The sequence below is a fragment of the Nyctereutes procyonoides genome, unplaced genomic scaffold (assembly GCF_905146905.1).
Source record: "Nyctereutes procyonoides isolate TBG_1078 unplaced genomic scaffold, NYPRO_anot_genome, whole genome shotgun sequence".
NCBI classification, from domain to species: domain Eukaryota; kingdom Metazoa; phylum Chordata; class Mammalia; order Carnivora; family Canidae; genus Nyctereutes; species Nyctereutes procyonoides.
In genome coordinates, this window is record NW_026575025.1 from 8,979,255 (window position 1) to 9,006,499 (window position 27,245).

The 27,245-nt window shown below is 50.3% G+C and overlaps 1 protein-coding gene and 1 pseudogene across 3 annotated transcripts in view; one reads left to right on the forward strand and one right to left on the reverse strand.

Annotated features, from left to right (window-relative positions):
* The window catches only part of KMT5B (lysine methyltransferase 5B), a 57,477-nt gene extending 48,782 nt beyond the window's left edge, over positions 1 to 8,695 (forward strand). For all 3 annotated transcript variants that reach the window (XM_055309250.1, XM_055309262.1, XM_055309256.1), the window contains one exon: positions 4,521 to 8,695. In XM_055309250.1, coding sequence (XP_055165225.1) covers positions 4,521 to 6,004 — 1,484 coding nt within the window. In that variant the 3' untranslated portion in view covers positions 6,005 to 8,695. The remainder of the gene's footprint in view (positions 1 to 4,520) is intronic.
* Positions 8,696 to 19,391: 10,696 nt separating this feature from the next.
* Positions 19,392 to 20,029, reverse strand: LOC129503206 (ubiquitin-conjugating enzyme E2 variant 1-like; annotated as a pseudogene).
* Positions 20,030 to 27,245: the final 7,216 nt, after the last annotated feature.

A 27,245-nucleotide genomic window follows, 5' to 3' on the forward strand; every position in this document is an offset into this window, starting at 1 on the left:
AGAAGACAAGGCCAGTGGAATAGGTTTATCTTAACTCTGGAGCACCTGTCCTAGATCTAGTGGACTGGGTCACCCACTTCTCACTCTCAACTGTCAGACTTCTCTGTTGATCCGAACACTCTCTGCTGCTGAGCCTACAGGCTGCTTCAGAGTCCTTTCCAACACCCTGCTCCAGGCAGCCACCGCCAGTATGTGTTGGTCACATGAGATGGAAGATGCTTGTTGTGCCTGACAAACTTGAAGTGAACTCTTTAAAGTCTTATTCGGGGTTTTCTGGATCTTCAACTCCTGAAGATGCCAGGCTGTGGATGGCCCTCACACTCCCTTGGTTCACGTTGATAGTGTGCATTTCCAGGACTTTTCCAGTACAGAACCCAGCCCGAGCGTGCGGGAAGCTTTGATGTTGTTTTGCTGTTCTTATATCTGGCTGTAATTCTTGATACCCACACAGGGCTGCCTTGCAATTTGGAGGACACCCTGAAATGGTGGTGATGGCCATGCCGTGGGCCCTCTACCCAGGAGTTGGGACCCACACTGTGACTCTGTGGTCGACTTAGTACAGTGGATCTTAAGCCACAGACCTCGGTCCAAATCGCACCTCTTCCACTTACCAGGTGGACGATCTTAGGCATGCACGTCCTTACGAGCTTGGTGGTCACATGGATTTAATAGCACTTACTACAAAGAATGAGTCTTAGGATTGAGATCATAACTGGTTTGTCTATTTTGCATAGCACCAGTACATAATAATTGCTAAAAATAAAATTACTGTCTTAGGTAATGCACTGGGGGTTTGTCCCCACCGCTAGGCCAGAGAGTCGCTTATGTGTGGCAGTACTGGGACCCCGGGAGCCGCAATACCTGATCTCCACTTTGTCAAAATCCTCAGTCTCTTGACAGACTTCCATTAGCTTGTGTTGTGGCTACTGTCTTCCTCCTTTAGCGTACCATCACTGTCAGCCTGAACCCCCAGAGGACTGGGTAAACCATCTGGGAGAGAAGAGCCCTTGGGCACCCTTGGGGCTCCCATCTTAGTCACATTGCTCACATGTCTCCTCCCCAGCCTGTGTCTTTTCTGACCTTTGACTTAATGACTTACCTCTTAGCTGGGCTTTTGTTGAGATACTGTTTTTAAAATGAGACTAGACCAATACATGAACATACAGAAGTGAGATCTCTATAGAAGTAATACATAGCATCAAATACAGTTTATTTTGTGCTGTTTAGAACACAAACACAAGTGCTTTGTCAGTGGTTCACTGTAGTCAGCTAACAATGAATCTGTTGGAAGCAGGGGTGGATTCAGAATCACTATAAAATGAGACTCGCCTAATAGATTAAAATACAAGCTGGAGTAAGGAGAATTTCAGGTGCTCTGAGAATACAGAGGAAGGGTGACCTGTCATTTGTAAAACGTCGCAAAGGCTCCCTGAGCAAAGCATTTCCTAAGCTGAGTCTTAAAGGGGATGGGGGGTCGGCCAAGTAAAGCATGTTGAGAGCAGAGGGAATTAATAAATGGAGCTGTAGGGACGAGAGTAGGGCCCAAATAAGTAAAGTAGATCATGGCTGGAGTAGAGGGTGGGAAAGAGATATGACCATTGTTTAAAATTATGGGTTTATTCATAGGGCATTAAGTTATTGAAAGTTTTAAAGCCTGCCAGTGACATGTTATACTAGGATGATCATTCTGGGCACATGGTAGACAACAGGATGTTGGGGAAGCAATGGGAGAGATGAGAAAAGGTAGGGGCGTTGTTGCCATGGTTCAGGCTGGGGACTGTGAACCGAGAGAAGTAGATGGCCACAGGGGTGCTGCAGGAGTGGAATCCACGGGGACATTATGACTAATTGGGTGAGGCGGTCAGGGAAAGCAAGAGTCCTGGAGTCGCCTCACTATCTGCTTGGGCAGCTGGGCAGATGGTGGTGTTACTGAGCAGGATGGAGAACTTAGGAGGAGAAGCAGCTGTGAAGCTTGATGGTGAGTTCAGTTTGGGCATGTGGAGTGTGAGGAGTCCATCCTCAGTAAGATCTAGATGCCAGCGGTGTCTGGCAATATGCATCTGTAATCTAGGAGAGAGGCTAGAGAAAGTGATTCGGGAGCTGCCAGTGCTTCAGTTGCAAGAGCCATATGGGGGCTGGGGATAGATGCTTATCAGCCAGAGAATGCACATAGTTTCCAAAGGGCCTAGGACAGCAGAGACCCGGCGAGCACAGTTGAAGGGGCAGATGGAAGGACAGGGGAGTGTGCTCCTGTGGGCAGCCAACGGGACGGGTTTTCAAGGAAGAAAGTGGTTAGTAGTGTCACATTCTGCAGAGAAAGAAGGGGAAGAACTGGGAAGTGCTTGCTGGATTCTATGCCAAGAAGGTCTTCCAAGATTGGCAAAGGTTGTCTCCATAGAAGGACAGGCTGGATCCAAATTGCAGGGGATTGTGGCCAAGCATTTGGTGTATATGTTTTCATTGTGAAGGGGCGATTGCATGTACAAAATGAGAACAGAATGGCCAAAGGAATAGTAAGGCTAAGAACCACCAAGTTTGGTCCTTGAAGAGCCAAAGGACTTCACAGCCATATATGAGAAAGCCAAGTACGGGACCCTGACATGCATTTACATCAACAAGCACGTCTTCTCAGTCTACCTTGTAGGAAGCCTTGTAAGCATAAAGAGGTCCTTTAACAAAAGAATGCCCTATGTAGCCTTGTATTTTATTTTATTTTATTTTATTTTATTTTATTTTATTTTATTTTATTTTATTTATTTTATTTTTAGCCTTGTATTTTAAAAAATAATTTCTAGCTGTTCTATTTAATTCCAATTCATGCTACATCAGTTGAATGGCATCCAAACCATGACTCCTACTATTCTAAAGATAAGTGGCTGTTTTGGGGTGGTAGCCCACATGGATAAATAAGCACATTCTTGGTCTGATTTGGGGATCTCATGCCTGGGAATTGTGCTGGTTTGGGTACCGCAAAGCCATTTATGAGACACCTTTCTTGAGTACAGAGCCTTCTATTCTTGGTGGTTTGATATTTTTGCAATGCTTTAATGCATTCTTGCTCTTCTCTCCCAATAAAAACTAACTAATGGTAACTTACTTGCTTAGCCATGCAGAAGGAACAACAGTTGCCCTGGCAACCCTTGGGCATGTAGTTAGCAACAGTCTTTGTTGGGCAGCATGCTGGATTTACCCATAGTTGCTTTTTACTCTCGCTGTTTTCTTGTGAGAAGCGGGAATTATTAGTTTGGTCATCCCAGCTTCCCTAGTGAATGACTGAAGGGTTGTTTGATAGGAAGAGGTTTTTAGGTAGGGTCTGAGGGGACCTATAAGTAATTGAGAAATTGACTACTGTAAAACACTATTATACATAGGTCCAAAATACAAATGGAGAGAAAAATATAAAGGCAGCAGAAAGTCCGTGGTAAGGTTAGAAGCTCACCATGGAAGCAGCTTAAACTTGAGTCACCTGTAAACCTTTTGAGACTCTGATCACCTGTCATGTTGGTCCTCAGCTGGCTGTTCCCAGTAGGGTCATCACAGCCTTTCTGTATGCTTGTCCAGAGAAAGATAGATCCCCTTCTGTCCCAAGAGTATAACTCTAGTAGCATGCTTCTTCCTGCCTTAGTTTGATTGTTGGTAGCAGGCGCTCCCCGGAGGAATGGGGCCAAGCAAGTTCTGCCTTGGAAGTCTGCTGGTCCTCACGGAGTTGGAGGGAGAACTTTGTGAAGTTCGTTGTTGAAAAACAATATATGGTTCTTAGGGTCTCTCTTGTTTGTTTGAAACCATTGTGAGGAAAAAAAAAAAAAAAAAGAAACCATTGTGAGGGGCAGCCCCGGTGGTGCAGCGGTTTAAGGCCGCCTGCTGCCCAGGGCGTGATCCTGGAGACCCTGGATCGAGTCCCACATCAGGCTGTGTGGTGCCTGCTTCTCCCTCTGCCTGTGTCTCTACCTCTCTCTCTCTTTCTGTCTCTATGAATAAATAAATAAAATCTTAAAAAAAAAAAAAACAATTGTGATAATAGAATGTGTCCGTTAGAGCTCATTAATAATGTATTTCTGTTCTATATTACTGGTCGAGTGTTATACTTCCTTTGAGTTAATGAGTAATGGATTTTAGAAAGCCATTTTAAATGATGTTAAGAATTAGTGAAAGAAAATCTTATTTTTCCTCATTTACTTCAAATCTTTTATGTGGTAAAATACTTGGGAAGATGACTCAGGAAAAGAAATTCTTTCTGTGGACAAGTACTGTGATAGATTGTGGACAGGCTCGGAGTGGAACCCCGGACCTTGCTGTGTGAAACACACAGATGCTCTGTAACTCGGAGGCAGCAGTTGGGAAGTTAAGGAAAGTGGTGTGGGGGTGCTCGCGTGCCAGCGGAGATGGAACGGAGTCTGTCCTGCACGTGCTGGTAGTATTTGAACGTTTCGTAGCTGACAGGTGTGGGCACTGTTTTGTTGAGCACTCCTGTGTTACCAAGGCTGATTTTCATCCTTTTTTTTTTTCTCCTTAATTTACAGCTCCTAACCGAAAATCTTCAGTTGGTGTGAAAAAGAACAGCAAGAGCAGAACATTAACAAGGCAATCTATGTCAAGAATTCCAGCTTCTTCCAACTCTACCTCATCTAAGCTAACTCATATAAATAATTCCAGGGTACCAAAGAAACTGAAAAAGCCTGCAAAGCCTTTACTTTCAAAGATAAAATTAAGAAATCATTGCAAACGGCTGGAGCAAAAGAGTGCTTCGAGAAAACTCGAGATGGGGAACTTAGTACTTAAAGAGCCCAAAGTAGTTCTGTATAAAAACTTACCCATTAAAAAAGACAAGGAGCCAGAGGGACCAGCTCAAGCCACAGCAGCTAGCGGGTGCTTAACTAGACACGCGGCGAGAGAGCACAGACAGAGCTCCGGCCGGGGCGCCCCGCCACTTGGGGATGGCATCCCCTGCACCTACACCACCAGGCGCTCGACCAGGACAAGGATGAACCCGAAGGAGCCTTCTGACATCAAGCTAGAACCAAATACGTTGGACGGCTATACAAGCAGCGTGACAGAACCTTGCCCAGACGGTGGCGAGCAGCCAACTCCCGTGGCACAGGAAGAAGACCCGGCTCATGGAACTGCAGAAAAGGGGGAAGCAAAGTGTCCAAGGAGTGACAGTGGTTTGTCCAAGAAGAAATCGCGACAAGGAAAACTTGTGAAACAGGTGGCCAAGGCCGAGGAGGCCGCTGTAGGGCAGGAGTCCCCTGGGGAAGCCAGTGTGGCACCGGAGGTGCTGGGGCCCCACTGCGAGCAGGGCGAGCACAGCGCCTCGGAGGCCACACCGGGAAGCTACCCAGACTGGGCTCCCAGTCCATCACCCGGTGGCGGTTCAGTCGTGACGTCTGACAGCTTCAAAACAAAAGATGGCTTCAGAACTGCAAAAAGTAAAAAGAAGAGGCGGATCACAAGGTATGATGCCCAGTTGATCTTGGAGAATAACTCTGGGATTCCCAAATTGACTCTTCGTAGGCGTCACGATAGCAGCAGCAAGACAAACGACCAAGAGAATGATGGGATGAATTCTTCAAAAATAAGCATCAAGTTAAGTAAAGACCATGAAAATGATAATAATCTGTATGTAGCAAAGCTCAATAATGGGTTTAACTCAGGGTCAGGCAGCAGCTCCACAAAACTAAAGATCCAGCTGAAGCGGGATGAGGAAGGTCGGGGGCCGTACACAGAGGGGCTTCACGAGAACGGGGTGTGCTGCAGCGACCCTCTCTCGCTGCTGGAGTCCCGCATGGAAGTGGATGACTACAGCCAGTATGAGGAGGAGAGCACAGATGAGCCCTCCTCTTCGGAGGGCGACGAGGAGGACGAGGACTACGAGGAGGACTTCGAGGATGACTTTATTCCTCTTCCTCCGGCCAAGCGCTTGCGGCTGATCGTTGGGAAGGACTCCATAGATATTGACATTTCTTCCCGGAGGAGAGAAGACCAGTCTTTGAGGCTCAATGCATAAGCTCTTGGTCTCAGTTTGGTCTGGGAAACCTACTTAAATAAAAACAAATTCCAGTCAGTTATTCCTCACCCGAGACATTCTAGCGGCCGCACTTCCCTTCTCTCTTTACTTAGCAGCGTCATACTGTAGAAAGTGTACAGCGCACTGACTCTCCCTAAGTCTGATTTGTGCAAATTTTTATTGTACTTTTTAAATAGCCTTCTTATGTGCAATTCTGAGTAGAGGGAAAGCCCCATTGTAAAATAAAGGCTCAAGCAAAATTGTACAGTGATAAGCAACTTTCCACACAGGACGTTGAAAACAATAATGTGGCTACACAATTTTCTTTTCTTTTTTTTAAACTAAGAGCATCAACTGGCTCTTTAATATATGACTAAACAATAATTTAAAACAAATCATAGTAGCAGCATATTAAGGTTTTCTAGTATATGCTAATATCACCAGCAATGATCTTTGGCTTTTTGATTTATTTGCTAAATGTCTCCCCCTCGGAGTTTTGTCAGTTTCACACTGTTTGCTGGCCCAGGTGTACTATTTGTGGCCTTGCCTAAAAAGAGCAAACCATCAATTAGGAGTCGAATTGGTTACTTTAAAAAAAAAAAAAAGTACAATTACACGCGTGACCGCTAACTTTTCAGTACATTATATGTACGAGGATAGCAGTGTGCAGGATAAGTTCCAATACAGCGTATTTATTGCTTGTCATGTAAATTAAAGACCTTGTATTTAACACTTTTCAATCCTTTTAGATAAAATTGTTCTTTGCAAGAATGATTGGTGCTTATTTTTTCAAAACTTTGCTGTGAACAATGTGATGACAACAAGCAACATTTATCTAATGAACTACAGCTCTCTTAATTTGGGTCTTCAAGGTTTCTGTTGCACTTGTAAAATGCTACAAGGAATATTAAAAACTATTCACTTTAACTTATAATAGTTTATGAAATAAAAACAGTCACAGCTTTTGTTCTGTGGTAACCTATAAAAATGTTTGTCTTTGAAATTCAGTGTAAAGAACTGAAAACAATGTATATGTTGTAAATATTTGTGTGTTGTGAGAAATTTTTGTCATAAGAAATTAAAAGAACTTACCAGGAAGGTTTTTAAGTTTAGAAATATTCATGCCAATAAAATAGGAAATTATAAAATATATAGTTTTAAGCACTGCATCAGTGGGAGTTCTTGGCTTATGTTTATGTATGAAACTATCAAAGATTTTTTGACTATATTATCAGTTAAATGAAAAGAGGAGTCAGATTTAATTTGTTTTTTTGAAGCACTTTGAAAAGAGAAATTAATTTTAAGTAACTTAATGAGCAAATTTTTGATTACTACTTTATGTTCAATACCAACCTTTCATTTGTCTGGATTATTTTACAAATCATTGGACAAAGAATTTGGGAATATAAATCTGTAGCAGGTGTTTGACACCAGTGGGTCTCTTTATTTCTGGGAAATGTGTACATGTGCTTTCAGATATACAGTGTTCCTGAGTAAAATCAATTTAGGGGATTCGTGTAGTGTCTATAGAAAAGTTAGCCCATGTCTTGAAATATTACAAGGAATCTGCCTGTAATGAAAAGTCCAGTGGAGAAAACCTCAGTGCTTACTGTTATTTCTAGGTGATTCCTCCCGGTTTCCAGGTTCCGGGGACACTCTTTAGATTGAGGCCCACAAAACGATTGCTGTTAGGTTCCACGTAGAAATGAGTAACTTTCATAAAAGTGTTTGCCATGTAGAATTTTGTTTCTCCTCATGTCCTTTAGGGAGGTCTCTTGTGGTCCAAGTCGCCCCGTTCCTGTCTGTCCCACGCAGGGCAGCCCCTCAGGTAGTGGCATGGAGGCGGGCGCAGACACCCGGCCCACGGCACCCACACCCGGCTCCGCCTGCGCCCCCCAGGGTCTGTCCCCAGCCCTCGCGGGAGAAGTGTGAGACTGCGCGGCCAAGGAAGGTCAGGCCTCTGACTCGGTCTGGAAAGCACCAGAGAGCGGTGGCCCCCCCCTCCAGCCTCGTCTTAGTGTGGTGTTTTCGGCAGAGGTGCAGAGCCCGCGTCTCAGGCCGCCTCCCGGAATGCCAGCAACAGCCAGCCATTTCAGGAATTCCCATGGAAAAAGTCACAAAATACCACATTTCCCACGTTTCTCCATTTCTCAGCTGAAGTTTAGTAACTTATTTATGTTCGATGTTCGTTTTAACTTTATCGCGGCCTCGTCTTTTGGAGGCCAACACTCCCGTGGGCCCGAGCGGCGGCCCCCCCTCGGGAGTTCGGGGTGCACAAGCGCTGCAGGGAAACCGGGTAGGGCCCCCGGAGCTGCGTAGACTGCACCGCGTGGAGTGGCAACATCCACACGCGGGCGACCGCTCAGAAGAGGTTGTGTCCAATACAACTTTGAGCCTGAGCTTATGCAATGATTCGTAAAGATTTTGGCATTGTACGAATTAGGAAATGATCATAAAAGTACATGTAAAGTATTCAATTTTCAATCATTTTTCAAATTACTGTCTTAAATTGTTTTGCCGAGTTGTAATACTTTTGAGATACAATGTATTCCTTGTACTGAAAGAATGAAAAAAAGGACTTTTTCAGCATTTGAGGTAAGTTCTTTAACGTTTCATTAAAAACATTTTTTACAAATATTTTGTACATGCACTTGCAGTATTGAGGTTAATCATTTTAATAAATTCGGAAATTAAAACAATTTGGCCAGTGTTCGCTGTATCTGCAAAGAAGCGATCAGAGGGGTGACTTTCTCCACGAGGTTTTCATTTTAAGATGAATTTGTAAGGTCAAAGGTTTGGGAGCTGTCCAGTTACCTGCAAGTGTGGAGTTGCCTGCACCCCAGCCTCTGGCCTCTGTTTGCTTCCGGGGCCACTCCGTTTAGAAACCAGAGGAAAGGGCAGCCTTGGTGGCTCAGCGGTTTCGCGTCGCCTTTAGCCCAGGGCGTGATCCTAGAGACCCGGGATCGGGATCAGATCCCACATCGGGCTCCCTGCGTGGAGCCTGCTTCTCCCTCTGCCTGTGTCTCTGCCTCTCTCTCTCTCTCTCTCTCTCTCTCTCATAAATAAAATCTTAAAAAACAAAATGGGAAACACTCCTCGTCCCCTGGAGAGGCTCCTCTCAAACCTCACTGCCCTCCAACCCCACACTTGTGCAACTCCTGAGTACTCAGTTTCTTCCCTCGCTTGATGGAACAAAACTGGCTTATATAGAGACTGGCATGACTCCTCTGTCCTGGTTACTGTAGCAAGGCCCAGTTGAGGGAAGAAGTAGGCCTGGCCTCGGGTCGGGGTCAAGGAGCTGCCCTGGCATCCCCCTAGACCGCCTCTCCGCAATGCCCAACGTCACTGTGGAAGCTTGTGTGAGCCCGTCCTGTCCCGACAAGGCAGGCAGAGCAGGTGGCGCAGTCTGGGCTGGCAGCACCAGCTGCCGCGTTGAAACAGCCGCCCCCGCTGGATGCCCAGTGCCTGGAAAGGCTACAGAGCTGGCGCACCCATAGGTGCTCAGGCTATCTCCCTGAAACAAGTTCTCCCATCCGCTACCCAGTGGCAGCTAGCTTGCGGCCTGCTGCCCAGAGCCCTGGTGTGACGGGCAGGCACCCGGTGCTTGCTGGGAGCCGCGGGCCCTAGTGTAGCCCCGGGGTTCTGGTGAGCGCGACCCAGGCCTGCGAGGTGACGGGAAGCCTCTGCAGCTTCTCCCTCCCCAGCTCATAAGCGCCTGGGCATTGCTTGCATTCGCTAGTGGTGAGGCCCAGAGGCAAAGCGAGGTTTTTGATTTGTCAGGAGGAGGCCCTCCCACCAGGGCTGCCTCCACCCCCTCTCACCGCACCTCTGCCACTCCCACCTCCTAGGGCCTGAAGTTTGTGTGGAAACCTTTGGGAAGCTTCTAATACGGAGGACTAAAGACGGCCTACAGCCTCCCATGATGACTTGGGTAATGTTCTTTAAAAGAAAAGCCTGTTGCCAGATCCTGTTTTCTCCTTGTCAAATTTGTGAGTTTTTCTGCTAAATTCAGTAGATCGTGCTTCCACGTTTTGCAGAAAGTCTGCTCCTCTGTGGGGACATTCACACACCAGAGGGCTGGCAAATGGGTGGCCGTCCGAGACCCTGAGTGACAGGGGTGCGGCTGCATTTCTTTAATATTTGTTGAACACCTGTTATGTATTAGTGCTGGGGTGGGGAGGCAAGAGGTGAGAGACCTTGGGGTGGGTGTAATTAAAGCCGTGGGAGCAGGTGAGGACCTAGGGGAGAAGGGGGCAGACAGCCCCTGGCCACCCCCACCCCCGACCTGGGAGAGGGCAACTAGCCAGACATGCCATCTCCAGGAGGAGCAGGCCAGTGGGGAGAGAAGAAAGCTGGCTGAAGGGGGAGGGAAGGATGGCAGCTGGAAGGAGAGGTGGGGTTAAGGAAGTAATTCCTATTGGGTTGTTTGTTTTTTTTAAGATTGATTTTATTGGGGCAGCCCCAGTGGCGCAGCGGTTTAGTGCCGCCTGCAGCCCAGGGTGTGATCCTGGAGATCTGGGATCGAGTCCCACGTCGAGCTCCCTGCATGGAGCTCCCTGCTTCTCCCTCTGCCTGTGTCTCTGCCTCTCTCTCTCTCTCTGTCTGTGTCTCTCATGAATAAATAAATAAAATCTTAAAAAAAAAAAGATTGATTTTATTTATTTGAGAAAGAGAGGATGAGCACAACCAGAGGTGAGGGGCAGAGGGAGAGAAGCAGTCTCCCTACTGAGCAGGGATGTGGGACTTGATCCCAGGACACCAGGATCATCGAAGGCAGGTGCTTAACCAACTCACCCACCAAGACACCCCTGGAGGTGATTCGTATTGTTAATGAAGGACAAACACAAGAAGCTTCCAGAGGGAATGAGTTCCCAAAAGGGAAGGTGGGGAAGTTATTCAGAATCTGGAGGAGGACTGGTCTTAGGTCGGGCCTATCTTCCTAAGTAACAAGAAAGAAAGAGGTGGAGCCAGTGCCAGCATGAAAGTTTCCATTTTGTTTGTAAATAGGAGGCAAGATCACCTGAGAGTGAGGAGGAGGAGATGAGAACCCCCAAAGCTTAAGGAGCATGAAGGAGATTTAGAATCAAGAAAGGAAAAGCAAGCCACCCATAGAAACCCAACATAACTCATTACAGAAATCTTGACCAGTCACCTTCTAGGTACCAGTGGGTGTTGGAGGCACCCAGTGGAGCCAAGGCCAGTGGCCTCACTTCTCAGCCTAGGTGTTAGGCTCTCAGCCAGGTGGGGGGTGGCAGAAGACCGCAGGTTATAGGGCTCAGGTGGGCAGGAGAGGGCTTGAATCAAGAGCCCTGGAGAGAGTGCAGGTTAGGGAAGGGGAGTCCACGGTAGAAGTGGGCCCCTGGCGGGTAGAGCCGCCCAAGGCCTGGAGGCACTCCTGCCATCAGAGAGCAGTCCAGCAGTAGTCAGACAAGCACGTGGGTGGACAGGAGGTCAAGGTCGGAGCGGGGCTCTTGGAACTTTGGAAGGGCTGCATTTAAGTGATGACAAGCTCCCTGATGGGGCCCAGGGGGAGAGCGTCCTGGTTCTGGGAGATGAAGATGCTGGGTAGAACTGAGCTCACTCAAGATGACAGCAGACAGCCTTCACTGAGAGTCCTGGGAACCAAGCAAACCTGGCCAGAAACATTAGCCTGTGGGGGATTAACACGGGGAGGTACCCTATCAGGTCTGGGCGGCTTGCTGAGCCTCCTGGGGAGGTGAGCAAATGCTCAAAAGTGACGTTTCAGTGAATGAGTCAGCTTGCTCGAGGCCATGCAGGCGCAGGTCCTGCAAGCAGCAGAGCCACACGTCAGTCCCAGATCCAGCTCCAAGGTCCTGGGGTGCATTTGGAGCTATGCCTGGACTGTCACAGAGCCAAGGTCACTGGGGCCAGCCCAAGTCACAAGGCCCCACCTTCACCAGCTTAATTCTGGAAAGCTCCATGGATGACAAATGGCAATCATTGTTTCTTACCTCGTGTCCGTGCAGTTAGGTGGGGACAGGAGAACTTTGTCCAGGGGTTATCATGCAGATAAGCATTGTGACCTTGCCCCATTAGTCAAATAGACACAGGGGGCTTGAAAAGTATACAGGGTGCCTCATGAGTTTTCTGAACCCCGAGAGCCGTGACTTGTCTTTATCTGAAAGAGTGTGTCCAACAAGAGGAGGCCTCAAGACGGCGGAGAAAGAGTTTTTCTTCCAGCCTGGCCAGTTGCTAGACTCCATCTCGACAGTGACTCCACACAAAAGTCACCCAGGCACACAGGAGGGACCCTATGCATTACCCCCTAAAGCATCACCAGGTCCCCTCAGTTGGGTGCACACTTTGGAAGCTACAGACACAAGGCTGGGGAGTTAGTACACTCTTGCATAGCTGACTCCCCGGCAGCATGTCGGGTGTCCTTACACCTCCTGGGTGGGGTGAGGAGTCAGATGCTGATGGGAAGTGGCTGTTAACCTCTGGCAGGTTGAGAAAACCCTGCCTAGGGTCAGTCTCCTGCAAACCAAACAGAAGGACATTTCTTTCCTCTTCTTGCCAGTAAAACCACATTTTTTTCTTTTTTCTTTTTTTTTTAAGATTTATTTGTTTATTCATGAGAGACAGAGAGAGGCAGAGACACAGGCAGAGGGAGAAGCAGGCTCCCTGAAGGGAGCTGGATGTGGGACTTGATCCCAGAACCCTGGAATCAGGACCTGAGCCAAAGGCAGACACTCAACTGCTGAGCACCCAGGCGCCCCTAAAACCACATTTTTCTTCTTGAGTCAGAAGGGAGAACCAAGGACAGTCTGAGCAGCCTCCAAGTGGACCCAGAAATGGCCAGAGCGGCTCTGGGAATCACTCAGCCCTGGGCACGGCTGGCAGAGGTGCTGTGGGTCTCACTGCCCTCCCTTAGCTCTGCGGGGACAGACAGACACAGGTCCTCTGTGATCTCCAGTTTCTCACCTGTCAAGCAGAGGTACCACTGGCACTGACTTCAGAGTCATTGAGGAGTGAGAGCCATGAGCCCCCACTTGGGGCCTGGTCCCCAAGTCAACAGTGAGCATAGGCTGGCCTCTGTGCACTCATGGGCCTCCTCTGGGCCTCTGACCTTCGTCCTCTCCCGTTAACACCTGCTCAAACAACTGGAAGGCATTATGCTGAGTGAAATAAGTCAATCAGAGAAGGACAAACATTATATGGCCTCATTCATTTGGGGAATATAAAAATTAGTGAAAGGGAATAAAGGGAAAGGAGAGAAAATGAGTGAAAATATCAGTGAGGGTGACAAAGCATGAGAGACACCTAACTCTGGGAAATGAACAAGGGGTAGTGGAAGGGGAGGTGGGCAGGGGGTGGGGGTGACTGGGTGATGGGCACTGAGGGGGGTACTTGGCGGGATGAGCACTGGGTGTTATGCTATATGTTGGCAAATTGAACTCCCATAAAAATTAAAAAAAACACACACCTGCTCAAACAGCCTTCAATCACAGCCTTTTCCTTTTTTTTTTTTTTTAAGATTTTATTTATTTATTCACGAGAGACATACAGAGAGAGAGGCAGAGACACAGGCAGAGGGAGAAGCAGGCTCCATGCAGGGAGCCTGATGCGGGACTCGATCCTGGGACCCCAGGACCATGCCCTGGGCTGAAGGCAGGCGTTAAACCCCTGAGCCACCCAGGGATCCCCGTCACAGCCTTTTCCATCCTGACTTCAAATTGCTGGGCCACTGGAACTGGTCTCCACTGGACATGGACCCACAACAATTCCAGTTCTTTCTTCCTCAAGCCGAAGCTGACAGAGGTCAGCCAAACCCTCCTTCCACAGGGGTCTTTCTGGATTTATCTGCTCCCTTGACAATCTTCTCACCTTGAGCACCAAATAGGTGCAGAGCACTCAAAAGGCACAGTGGCTCCCCTCCCCACCCCCACTACCCCGGCTCTTTCCCTCACAAGTAGCAGGTACACAGATTGGCAGGGAGCAGGATTCGTGCCTCGATGAAGTATGTGGGAAGCACTGAGGGAGTACCGAGGAGGTGTCACTTCTGCTGGAGAATCGAGGCAGGTTTCAAAGAGGAGGTGAGATTAAGAAGGCTCCAGAGGAGTTCGTATGAATAGGAGTTCATAAGCCCAAGGGGCAGAGAGGCAGCAGAGCGGCCACGTCCTGGAGGCAAGGCTATGCTCTGAAAGAATGGTGAGAAGTTCAGGGTGGCCAATCCAGAGGATTAATGGGGATGGGCAGGCCCAGGTGGTCTGGGGAGATTGGGTGCGAATGGTGGGGAGACAGGGGCTCACTGGGGTTAGGAACAGGGGTTCTTGTCCAGTGCCCTCAGGGCAAGTTCAGTCCACACCACCTCCTAACTTGGCAGCCTTGGCTTCCTGTTCCGTAAAATGGAAATGATCGTCGTGCCCAACTGGCTGAGGATTAAATGGAACAGCAAAAGGATGCCTGGGCACCAGGGTGGCCACAGTCATTGGATAGCAGCTACTGGTCACTTTTGATTCCTGGAATCTAATTCCAGAGGCTATTCTGTTTCTCCTGCTTCCCCCAGTCAGCCCTTACTTGGGCTCCCCACCCCTCCTCCTGGCCCCAGCTGTGGCCCAGCCATCCCAGGAGGCCAGAGAGGAGGGCCAGGCTCCTCACAGGACAGAGGGGGGGATGGAACCCCCAGTAGCACGGACAGCCTAAGCCCCCTTGCTGGCTGTGGCGGGCATCCTGCCTGGAGCCCAACACAGGCGGTGACCCATTTGGGCCTCAGCGCCTCTTCTTAGCAACAACCTCCGAGCCGGAAGAGCCAAGCCAGAGGAGGAAGCAGCGAATGCATAGGCCGAAGTGAGAGAGAAGAGAGCTGAGGTGGAGGCCCAAGTCAGCCACTATCAGGGACATCCACGGAAGCCACGAGAACAGAAGCAAGGAAGGCCAGAGGCTGGGGACGCCGGTGCAGGTCGTTAGACGGCAACCCTACTGTCTGGAATTCATCCAGTGGATCTAGAACATCCATCACCATCTGATCACAGCCACTGCCTCTGAAAGGCCCACCTTGCTCATAGCTAAGCAGTCCCCTTTGGTCCTTTGCCCTGGACAGTGACATTCCCTAGTTCTGTTCTCAGGTGTGGCTGGATGTAACCACACATAACATCGTCTTTTCTACGGTCTTGGCTAAAGGAAAAATAAACAAATAAAGCAGGTTCTTGACCTTATTACTGTGTTCCCTGCAGTGTTCTGTGTGTGTGTGTTTTTAAAAAGATTTTATTTATTTATTCATGAGAGACACGGACAGAGAGAGGCAGGGACACAGGCAGGGGGAGAAGCAGGCTCCATGCAGGGAGCCCGACGTGGGACTCGATCCCGGGTTTCCGGGATCATGCCCTGAGCCAAAGGCAGATGCTCAAGCGCTGAGCCACCCAGGCGTCCCTAAAGTAAAGTTTTCCTGTATATGCTTTTAGTACAAGAAAAGCACAGATGGAAGCACTATTTTTTGTCTTTGGAGAGGATCCTGAAAGTCAGTTCAACTTAAAGAGCAACATTGTTGACTCTTAAAACTGGGGCAGTTCTGCTGGCAGATCTTTTAACAGAGGCCTCAGTGATAGTCACTTAGACTTGCTTACTATTTCAAAAAATAAAATAAATCAAATTAAATCAGCCCAACAGCTGCGGCAGGGGGTAGCTACCATTGACCTGTGACAACGTGTTTGTGTTTGTTTAGCTGGAGCCACTCACCAAAGAGGTTAATGTTCAACACCCTCCAGCCCCTGGAGCTATGGCAGGGAGCCAGGCTGGTGAGACAGACACGCTGGCCAGCACTGAGGCCACTGCTCAACTGCCCTTCCTGCCTGCCCCTCCCCGACAGTGACAGGAGTGTGTTCTTGCCCTGGAGAGTATCAGGTGAAGCCTCCAAGGTCTCTCTCGGAACACTGAACGTAGGCAGGCAGGGAGCCTCATTGTGGTTCCTGGGAGGGAGGAGGAGACTCAGGCTCAGAGTGGGACAGTGCCATCGATGTCATGAAGTCCCCAGGACTCCGCCACACTGGGCCAGTTCCTCAGAACCCCTGGGAGGCCCTGATGGGTGGTGGCTTCAAGTATGGAGGGTGAGGCTGGTAAGCAGCCCTGGGGCTCGCTTAGGGAGTCTTTGCTGTTCCCTCCTCCTGGACCTTCTCTCTGTCCCACCCTTACTTGAGCAGCAACTTTTCAGCCCTTGGACCCCTGGCAGATGTCACTTCCTGAACCCTCCCAGATGTCCCACTCTCACTCTGATCATCTCTGCTCAGCTCTGATCCCTCTAGCCCCATGGGGTCTTTGGGGCCTGACAGTGTCATCCCAGGAAGGCTAGGGCAAGCCACAGGCTGATGGGGAAGGGGCTTCCTCCCTGGAGAAAGAAATCCCAGAAGCATTCCAGCCTCTTGTCCCCTTTGGCCAGCAGAGCAGGATTCAGGTGCCCCAGAAAAGCCCAAGCTTCAGGTTGCCACCAGCCTCGGGGGTGGGACACACTCTCCTCCCCCTCAGTGAAGAGGCCATGCCAGGCAAAACGGCTATGCCCAACCTGTGCCCCACGTCCTCTTCATCCTGCCTGGTGACTCCCAGCAGAGGAAGGACTGGAAGTAGGTAGCAGAGTACTTGCTCCATGTTGGACCTGGGAATGTGGCCCAAGGGCTGGGATGGAAAGGGCTGGTGGCCAAGGGACACGTGGTTGAGGGCCCCTGCCACTGTCATAGCCTCCATGCCAGGCGAGTGCGGTGGACCCACCAGGAGGGAGCACACTGTCCTCTGGCTGGCCCCCTGGCCCACCTGCCTTCACAGAAACTGCTGCTTCTGGGGGTTCCCACGCAGCCACAAGGGCTGGGCCCAGCTGTCCAGCCAGGAAACATGGAGATGGAAACAGGCCCTGTGAAGGGCCCAGGGTGTGAACTGGGCGGGGGCAGAGCAAGCATGACACCAAGTAGGTCCTCTAGGCTGACCACCCCCCGTGGCCAAGAAGGGAAAGCACGTTGTGACACGGACCACAGTGGCAGCTTGAGAGTTAACAGGGCACCTCGAGAGAAGGAATAAGAGGGGGGCGGGGGGAGTTTGCAAGGTGCCCAGTTGGAGGCGAGGGGCCCCGGGGACAGCCCCACCCCCACCTGCCAGCCTACCTGCCCCGGTCAGGCTTGAGCTCACTGCCACCCCATGCCCCATGGATAGTGGGCCCCAGAGCACGCAGTGGAACGGCCCGGCTGGCCTCTGGTCCTTGGTCAGAGGTGGCAGATATGGGCCGTGCTGGGGGTGAGCCACCCCCATGCGAGGCAGCCTTCTGAGCACTGGGTCCGATGAACAGACTGCTGAGGGGGTGGCAGCTCGTTACTGGCCATGTGGCTCTCAGAGGCCTCAGCGCCACCTGGGTTGAGAGGGTTGAGGTGGGCTGAACTTAGACTCCAGCCACAGAGAGCTGCAGAGGGCTGGACTCTTTATCTCCCAGCTTTGGCCACCCCTGGACGGAGGCACCGGAGGGCCCGGCTCCTGCTGCCCTGGCTCCCTGGTGCTGTCTGCCCGGCCACTCAGTGGTCCCATACATCCGTTCATCTCCTCACTCATTCACTCATGGGGTGTTTGCTAAGCCCATGCTCTGTGCCATGATCTACACTGGGCACACACTGGCCACCAGGGAATCCCTGCCTCCTGCCCCTGAGTGGTCCATCGTCTGACAGGGAGACACTCACACTTCAGTTGGGGGACTCTGAGGAGGGCAGCCCAGGAGACATGGATGAAGCCTCCTGGAAGTGTGGCAGGCATAGCAGGGAAGGCTTCTTAGAGGAAGTGACCGTGGAACTTTGTTTTGGTTGTGGAGGTGAAGAAGGGCCTTGTCTGTCCCAGCAAGCCAGGCTTGGTGATGGATCAGGAGCCTGGAGGTCAGGCCACAGGCCAGCTGGTCATTGACTTGCTCTGTGACCCAGGTCAGGCACTGCCCTTCTCTGAGCTTCTGTCAACAGTTGGCTTTGGCCCCTGCCTTGTAAAGCACACAAGCTGGCAGGGCCCCCAGTGAGATGAGGCCACAAGCCTGGACCACAGGCCACTTGTTGCTCTACTTGGGCAGCCTCAGGAGAGAGTGGAGGCAGACTGGCGGCCCCCCTCCCTCCATTCTGCCGCTTGGGCCTGGGGACCCTGACCCATACCAACTTCCTTTAAGGCCTGAGGCACTGAGAGAGACGAAGAGGGGCCAGGTCCTCTTACTCCAGGGTTTGGACCCACGCCCTGCCACCTCCTGACTGTGTGGTCCATGGCAAATCACACCACCTCCTCGAGCTCGCTTTTCTCATCTGCTAAATGGGGGGGGGGAGGGGATGATAATTGTAACAACTAATTGTCAGTTCTCCTGTAAGTGTAGGCACTGGGCTTAGATTTTCCATGCGTTATCTTGACTTTTCCCCCAAGACTGAAAGGTAGACCTCGCCATTCTGTTCTAAATAAGGACTCAGAGGAAGATGAGACTAAGACTCATCTCAAAACCACAGACCCTTGGTGTCTGGATGGCTCAGTTGGTTAAGCCCACGACTTCAACTCAGGTCAGGATCCCAGGGTCCTGGGATCAAGCCCCATGTTGGGAATCCACACTCAGCGGGGAGTCTGGTTTTGCCTCTGCTCATGTTCATGCTCTCTCTCCTCTCTCAAATAAATAAATGAAATCTAAAAACAAACAAACAAACAAAAACAAAAACAAAAACCTCCAAAACAGCAGAACTGGCTTAGAACTCCAATTTTTCTGTTCAAAGACCAGAGACCCCAGCTACTTCCTTTAATAACTTTCTTACCAGGTCCTGTCTCAAGCCGGGCTCAGCCAGACACACAGAAAGGCATGGAAGCCAGGCCCTGGGGCTTACCCTGGAGGAGTAAGGAGAACCAGGGGCCGGCAGTCCTCCTGCCCCAGGGTGTTTGGAAACCAGGACACATAGGAGTTGCAGGACCTTGCACCATGAGGGAATGAGCCACCCACTGGGGAAACCACCCCCCAACCCCCCCACCCCGCCCCAGAAATCACTGGCCAAATGTCACATCTGGTGAAGCATATGCTACCACCATCACTTCCCTCCAGCCTCCCAGACCTCATGCAGAAACTATCCTGATCTTTGTTGCAGGGTACACTGAGGAATTCTTGGGCTTCTTGGGCTTCTGGGCCCTGCATTCAGGGCAGTCATAGTCTGGGGACAAGGGGCTAGAAAGAGGTCACTGGCCCATGAAGTCTGCATAGCCCTAGTACAGTGGCACCCCCAGTGTGGCATAGCATGCCACCCGTTGCGTACTCCTGAGCCCATCACCAAACCTCCCTGTGCCTGTCTCCTTGCCACTGGCCCCATAGGCTGTGTGATGATACTGTCCAATAATTGGTGTGAAAAGTTTTGCATGGGGCCTGGTACCTAGGGAGCTCTCAAGCTCTTTTTGATTAATTGCTGTAATATGGTCCTTCAGGTGGCTGAGGGAATTTCATGTCTTCTTAGACATCATTAGGTGCCGCAGCTCTTGCAGGACAACTTTGGTGCTATATGAGTTCTGCTATTTTGCTAGCACGGAGATGGCTTTTGGGTCCACGACTCCACTAGAACTATAAACTCCATATTAATTTTTGTTACAAATCTTACAAAGGGGGGTTGCTTCTGGGTACTTAGGTCTACATTCTATTTTAAGGTTGTATATTCAGTTTTCATAAATTGTTCTTGGAGGCCCAATTATCATCCCTGTCCATCTTGTTTTTGGTTTTTTTTAAAGATTTTATTTATTCATGAGAGACCCAGAGACAGAGAGAGAGAGACAGAGACACAGGCAGAGGGAGAGCAGGCTTCTCACAGGGACCCCATTGTGGGACCCAATCCCCAAACTGGGATCACACCCTGAGCCAAAGGCAGATGCTCAACCGTTGAGCCACCCAGGTGCCCCGCCCCGTCCATCTTGTGTCATATCTTCGTCATCTTCTAGACCCCAGCTAACAGTGCCATCTCTTACTCCTTTCTGGCCTTCTTCCAATTCTTCCAACAGTCAAAAATTGTGAGGCACTTTTACTCCCAAGCCTGTGGTAGCTGCCATCTTGCGTCACTGTCCCATACAACGGAATATTATTCAGTCTTTTTTTTAAATTTTTATTTATTTATGATAGTCACAGAGAGAGACAGAGAGAGAGAGAGAGAGAGAGTCAGAGACACAGGCAGAGGGAGAAGCAGGCTCCATGCACCGGGAGCCCAACGTGGGATTCGATCCCGGGTCTCCAGGATCGCGCCCTGGGCCAAAGGCAGGCGCCAAACTACTGCGCCCCCCAGGGATCCCATATTATTCAGTCTTAAAACGGAATACAATTCTGGGATGCCTGCTGGCTCAGTGGTTGAGCGTCTGCCTTTGGCTCAGTTCGCGATCCTGGGGTCCTGGAATCAAGTCCCGCACTGGGCTCCCCACAGGGAGCCTGCTTCTCCCTCTGCCTATGTCTCTGCCTCTCTCTGTGTCTCTCATAAATAAACAAAATCTTTAAAAAGAACAAACAAACAAACAAAAGATATGCAGAGCAGAGAAATTCAGACACAGAAGGTGGAATAGAGGGTACCAGGGGTTGGAGGGGGTATGGGAGGTTGTTTAATGCAGACAGTTTCAGTTCTATGAGAGGAAAAGAGTGCTAGAGATTGGTTGGACAACATTGTGAATTTACTTAACACCACTGAACTATACAGTTAAATGTGTTTAAGATGGTAAAGTTGGGGTGCCTGGGTGGCTCAGTCAGATGGGCATCTGCCTTTGCCTGGGGTCATGGTCCCACGGTCCCAGGTCCTGGGATCGAGCCCTGCGACAGGCTTCCTGCTCAGTGGGGAGTCTGCTTCTCCCTCTCCCTGTGTCCCCCCACTACCTTGCTCATGTTGTCTCTGTCCTCTCTCTCTTTCAAATGAATAAATAAAATCTTTATTTTATTTTTTTTAAATAAAATCTTTAAAAAAAATGGTAAAGTTGACGAGAAAGACCAACTTCTTGGAACAGGAAGAGAAAGACCAACTTCCTGGAACAGGAAGTAGGACAGTGTAAGGACCCCACTAGGCTCACGGCATGGATTTCAGGTAAAACCAGTTGAACCAGTTGTAGGGTATTCAGGAACATCCAGCTTTTCTGTGTGGCAGTTGAGAAGGGCAGGTTGGGCTCACCTAGGGTGGGGGTTTGCCAGGTGCTTACAACAGAGGAAGGGTCAGCCAAGTGCTAGGACGCTCAGCTCCCAGATGGCAGTCACTGAGCACCACAGAGCCCTGTTTCTGGCTCACACAAACTCCTTGCATGTGTTGGTGGCCAAGCATCTCTCCTCAGCTTTGGGACACAAGACTCCCTGTCTTGTAATGCTGGCTTCACCTTGCACCCAGCGCCCTGGCTTACCATGGAAGGGGAAGAGTATGGGGAAGGTATACTGGGTATTTAACCCTCAAGGCTGTTCAGGGACATGTTCAACTCTGTTCCTATCTTGGTCTATTCACATGATGGGCAGGTTGTCTCCCACGTGCTGATCCAGGGACCCAGGTGTCTTGGAGCTGGTGTGGCTGCCCTGGCTTCTTCCCTTGGATCCTTTGCTGCTAGTCAGAGACAAGGGACATGGTAGGTGCAAAGAGGCTTTCTCAGAAGTGGCCTCTTTAAGGAGTCATGTGGTCCTTGTCTGCTGCAAAGGAGCAGGGGACTGGGAAATATGATCTTCCTACTTGCCCAAGAAGGAGAGGTGTGCCCAAGAAGGAGAGGTGCCCCTGGATAGTGGGAGTGTTCTCTCAGCGTCTCTGTCAAGAGAGCCAAGTATGTTCATGAGGGGTGGAATCCACACTGGGGCTGCTGGCTGGAGGGCAGATAGTGCTAAGGCCACCAACGGAGGCTTGAAAGGAGTCAGAAGGGGCACCTGGGTGGCTCAGTGGTTGAGCTGAGCGTCTGTCTGCCTTTGGCTCAGTCGAGATCCCGGGGTCCTGGGACTGAGTCCTGCATGGGGCTCCCCGCAGGGAGCCTCCTTTCCCTCTGCCTATGTCTCTGTCTCTCTGTGCCTCTCATGACTAAATGAAATCTTTAAAAGAAAGAAAAATCAATCAATCAATCAGAAATCTGTAGCTAGGGAGGGTCCTAGAGGAGAGGTCTAAGTGCAGAGCTGGGGCCAATGGACCCAAAGTGGGATGCTCCAAAACAAATTTCAGGATGGGGCTATTTCCAGTGATGAGTGCAGAGCATGGCAGCTGGCATCCGCATAAGAAAAGAAGGCACAGACTTCTAGTTATAAAATAAATATGTCACGGGGATGAAAAGAACAGCATAGGGAACAAATTGTCAGTGGTATTGTAATCACATTGTATGGTGACAGATGGTGACTAACTGACCCTGGTGCCAGGAGCATAAGGTATAGAATTGTCCAATCACTATGTTGTACACCTGAAACCCATATAACATTGTATGTCAGCTATACTTCAATTCAAAAAAAAGTGGTTTTTTTTAAAGATTTTATTTATTTATTCATGAGAGACACAGAGAGGGGGCAGGTACACAGGCAAAGGGAGAAGCAGGCTCCATGCAGGGAGCCCAATGCGGGACTCGATCCCAGGACCCCAGGACCACACCCTGAGCCTGGGCAGATGCCCAACCGCTGGGCCACTCAGGCGTCCCCAAAAAAGTGTTTTAAAAGAGTACAAAGAGAGAGAGAGAGAGAGAGAGAGAGAGAGAGTGAGTGTGTGCCAGCGAGGGTTCAAGAACACAGAGGCCAGGGTGGCAGGGGTCATGCAGCTAGATGCGGAGAACGGTGTTCTTTTCTCTTTTCAGGCCCTGACCACGTTCCAGGTTCTGTCCTCAGCTCTAGTCACTCGTGTGATCCTTCTAATGACCGTAGGGGCAGGGACTCCTGTTGTCCCCACTTTACTGGCAGGGAACAGAGATGCAAACAGTACAATCACCTGATCGGGGCCAAACTGTGAACAGGGTGGACCCGGGATGAGCAGTCAGGCAACGTGGCGCCCCCCGCCCCCGCGCGGGCATCTCCGGTTCCTTCCGTGAACACGCACAGGGCCCCTAGCGCGTGCGGGCCCTGAAGGCGGTGGAGGGGCCCAGAGAGGGTGGGGGTCTCGCCGCACGAGCCCCCCAGGGAGGGGGCTGGGGGCGCGGACCCTTGGCCTCGGTCGGTCGTAGCCCGGGATTAGTTCTGGCTCCGGGGACGCGAACCTTTGCCCGGTCACACGCTGGTGCCGTGGCCCAGGGCGGTTCCTTGCTGCTGTTGCTCTAATTGCGAGGGCAGCTTGGTCAAGCTGGTCCGAGGGGGGCAGACAGCCGTCGGCGGACCGAACATTGCGGGGGGCGGGAAGGGGGGGCTCCGGCCACAGCCCCGCGGGGCCGCGGGACTTGCAGGGCAGGGTGGCAGCGCTGGGAGGGAGGCCGAGCTGGGTGGCTCGCCCTGGTGGGTGGGATCTGGGGGGGCACCCCCTCTCGGCGCAGACCCCGCCCCCTCCTCCTCCTGCCCGGCACCTGCCAGCTGGGCCCGCACCCTCTCTTGCCCAGAGGGGAGTGGCGCAGGAATCCCGCCGGGCCAGATTCCTTACCCCAAGGACAGCGGCTCCGCCTGGAATTTGGCCCAGACGGCGGGGCTGGGAGGAGGGTCCAGCCACAGCCTCCCAGGACCCAGATCTTCCAAGGTCGCCTTCTGCTTTCTCCTTCATTCTCTCCCTCTACCCTGTTACTGGGCGTTCTAAGAGGCTCTGGGACCAGCCAGGGTCACATGGAGGGTCGCCAGTGGGGTTCCACCAACTTCTGAGTGGCTTTGTCAGGCCCTGTGGGGTTGAGGGCTGCCAGCTTCCTTGCTTCCCAGTCGCTCACTAAAAGGGAGTGAGGACAGGGTCAGGGGCGTTGGGGCTAGGGATGCCAAGTACCCCTAAGAGAAGAGACCCTCCCAGAAAGTAGAAGCCAGATCCTGGGCTGGGAGAAAGGGAAGTAGGTGGGCGTGGCCCAGCAGTGGCCATGGCATCCTGGATAAGCAGAGCCCTGGGTCTCAGCTTACCCATCTGCACAGGGCATCTTTGGATCCTGCTGGTTCTCTTCCACAGAAAGGAGAGCTGTGCCAAGGCCACCTGGCACAAGTCCAGCCCGCAGAGCCCAGGGCTGACTGAGGAGACAGGAGCTCAGTAGGCTGCAGCGTCAGAGTCAAGGCTTCTGGACTTCTAGTCCAGAAGTCTCATTCCCATGCCATGACGTTCATCATATCTAGAATCTTTTTAAAAATGCACTTATTGGGGCAGCCTGGGTGGCTCAGTTGGTTAAGCATCTGCCTTTGGCTAGCGTCATAATCCCAGGGTCCTGGCATTGAGCCCTTCATTGGGCTCCCTGCTCAGCAAGGAGCCTACTTCTCCCTCTCCCTCTGCCTTTCCCCCTGCTTGTGCTCTGTCAAATAAATAAAATATTTTTAAAAGTTAAAATGCACTTATTGTGTTACAAAAGTAATGCTTGTAAGGCTCAAAACCACAGGATAGGTATTCACCAAATTTAGAAAGTAAGTTTGAAAGATGTACTTTAAAACACAGGCTACTCTCTCTCTCTCTCAAATAGATAAATAAAATCTTTAAAAAAAGGGGGGGGGGTAATCCCTGCATGGCTCAGCAGTTTAGCACCTGCCTTCAGTTCAGGACGTGATCCTGGAGTCCTGGGATCAAGTCCCACACTGGGCTCCCTGCACTGAGACCCACGGCTCTGCTTATCCAGGATGCCGGTGTCTCTGTCTCTACCTCTCTCTCTCTCTCTCTCTCATGAATAAATATATAAAATCTTTTTTAAAAAGCTTTTTTAAAAAACAAACAAACCAACCACAGGCTCTGGGTGGCCCTTGGGATCACTTCCAGTAGATGGATGGCCATTGCCCAGGGTCTCCCGCAGGGACCTCAGAAGGGCCTTGTATTTAGATTTTGGCTGTCTTCTCTAAATAAGGACAGATTAACACAGAGATATGTGGTCAGGCTTGAAAGATGTTCTTCACACTATACCCTTTGCCACTATTAGCTTGTGTACAATAAAATTATCTTGCCTGAGACCTTTTGCATGTGTGATATACAAGCATCAATTTGTTCAGCATAAGTATTTAAAATGTGACCTGGTTTTAATAATCCTATTGAAGTATTTCTTCATTTTTGAAAGTGCCCGGAGTCTCAAAAAACAGAAAAGGCCCCAGGCCCTCTTAGACCTCTAGGAGCCCCCAGAGTTCCTGTAGGCTATGTTCTCCCAGGGGCACTTGGGATGTACTGCTTGCAGGTGCTCCCTTCCTGACAACAGGTGATGGCTGCTGTCTTCCAGCCTCTGGGAATCCAGCTAATAGTCAGTAGAAAGGCACAGCTGCCCTTCGTGGGGTCCTGACTTTGTGGCTGGTACTTTCTCTGCTTGTGTCAGTGACTCTCAATGCTGTAGGGTAGGAACAATGATCTTCCTCTGGCTTGGACAGGTAGGTGACTTGTCCAAGGCCACAACAGGCATGGAGGCACAAGATCCAAAGATAGGTTTTTACCTATCTTTCATGACATTCACTCTGTGCTCAGGATCCCTGCAAAATGGGGGATGGTGGGAGGGCCTGTTCCATCCACCAGACAGTAGGCATTCAAGTCACAGGCTTTCTTTAAGCCCGCCAGGCCCTAAGCCCTGCCTGTGGCCTGAATTCACTGGGGCTAAGTATATGGTAGGAGGCCACCAAGTAGGACCAGGCTTGGGCTCAGAGACCTGCTGCTAGGCCAGCCCAGTCTCTAGCTAGCTGACAGAGTATCCAGGGGTAGGACCAAACCCAGGCATGCCATGAAGAGGCCCAGCCCCTTGTTACTCTGCTGGAGGGGACTGAAACCCAATCCGAGCATATAGGATCTCAGCCTGTTGGCCTCTGAGCACTCCCCATCAATATTTTAAGGCTCAGAAAAGAAGTAGGGGGGCCTAGTCCCGGGTGCAGCCTAGAAGGGGGTGGCAAGCCCAGTACAGCTAGGACTCTGCTGCCTCAGTGAACCCCCACTGCACCTAATGGTCCAAAGGTGATTTTGATGCAGATGGACAAGTCTCCTCTGCATTCACAGGAAGTCCTGGGGTGAGGTCTCTTCCATTTTGGGGGGCGCAGACTCAGAAAGCTCTTCCTTTGAATAGGCCTTGCAGTTGGAGTTGGTGGCAGGGCTGTGGCCCATGGGATCCTGGTCTGCCCAGTGGTCCTGGGGACACCCCTGTCCAGTCCCACAGGCCAGACCAGAGGCATGAGTCTGCAGGAATGTCAGGGACTGGTCAGAGACTTCCCAACCACCTCCTTCCCACATTGCTCCTAAGGCCTATCACCCACACCCTCTGTGTCTGCTCTCAGAATTCAGCAACAACCAGAGCTTTTGGAAATTATTTTCTTATGTCCCAGAAGGAAGTTTTTGCTATGGGAACACCCTCTCTCCAGCCCCAGTACCTGTCATAGCAAATTTCTCTTTAAGCCTTGGCCACTTGTGCATGCATATTGACATTTTGATCAGAGAATGTACATTCCATCCAAAAATGAATTCTTTTCTGAGATGACATTGTCTTCTTGGGCTGAGCTGCTCCAAGTATGTATATCATTCATTACTGAATACCAGCCACTTGCGGAGAAGCCATGTCATGCAGTACACTACGTAACAATACAGGTGCTTCTTGCTCCTGGCATCCTCTTGTTCCCCCGTCACAACACCTCTGTGCCTTGGGGATCACACCAGCATGCTTCGTTTTACTGTGCTTTGTTTCATTGCACTTCACAGACACTGCATTTTTTAACAGATGCAAGATTTGTGGCAACCTTGCGTCAAGCAAGGCTGTCGGTACCATTTTTTCCAACAGCATTGACTCTCTTGGTGTCTCTGTGTCACATTTTAGTAATTATAGCAATATTTCCAACTTCTTCCTCATTATTGTATTTGTTATGATGATCTGCGATGACAACTCACTGTAAGTTCAGAGGATGATTAGCATTTATTAGCAGTAAATAATTTATTTATTTAAAGATTTTTTTCAAGTAATCTCAACATCTGATATGGGGCTTGAACTCACAACCCTGAGATCGAGAGTCCCATGCTCTACCATCCAGGTGTCTTGCGATAAAGTATTTTTAAATTAAGGCGTATACACTGTTTTTTTATTTTGGACATGCTATTGTACACTTAATGAACTATAGTATAGTGGAATTATTACTTTTATCTGCACTGGGAAATCAAAACATTCACTTCACTGACTTCATTGTGATATCTGCTTTATTGTGGTGGTCTGGAACCGAACCTGTAATGTCTCTGAGGTA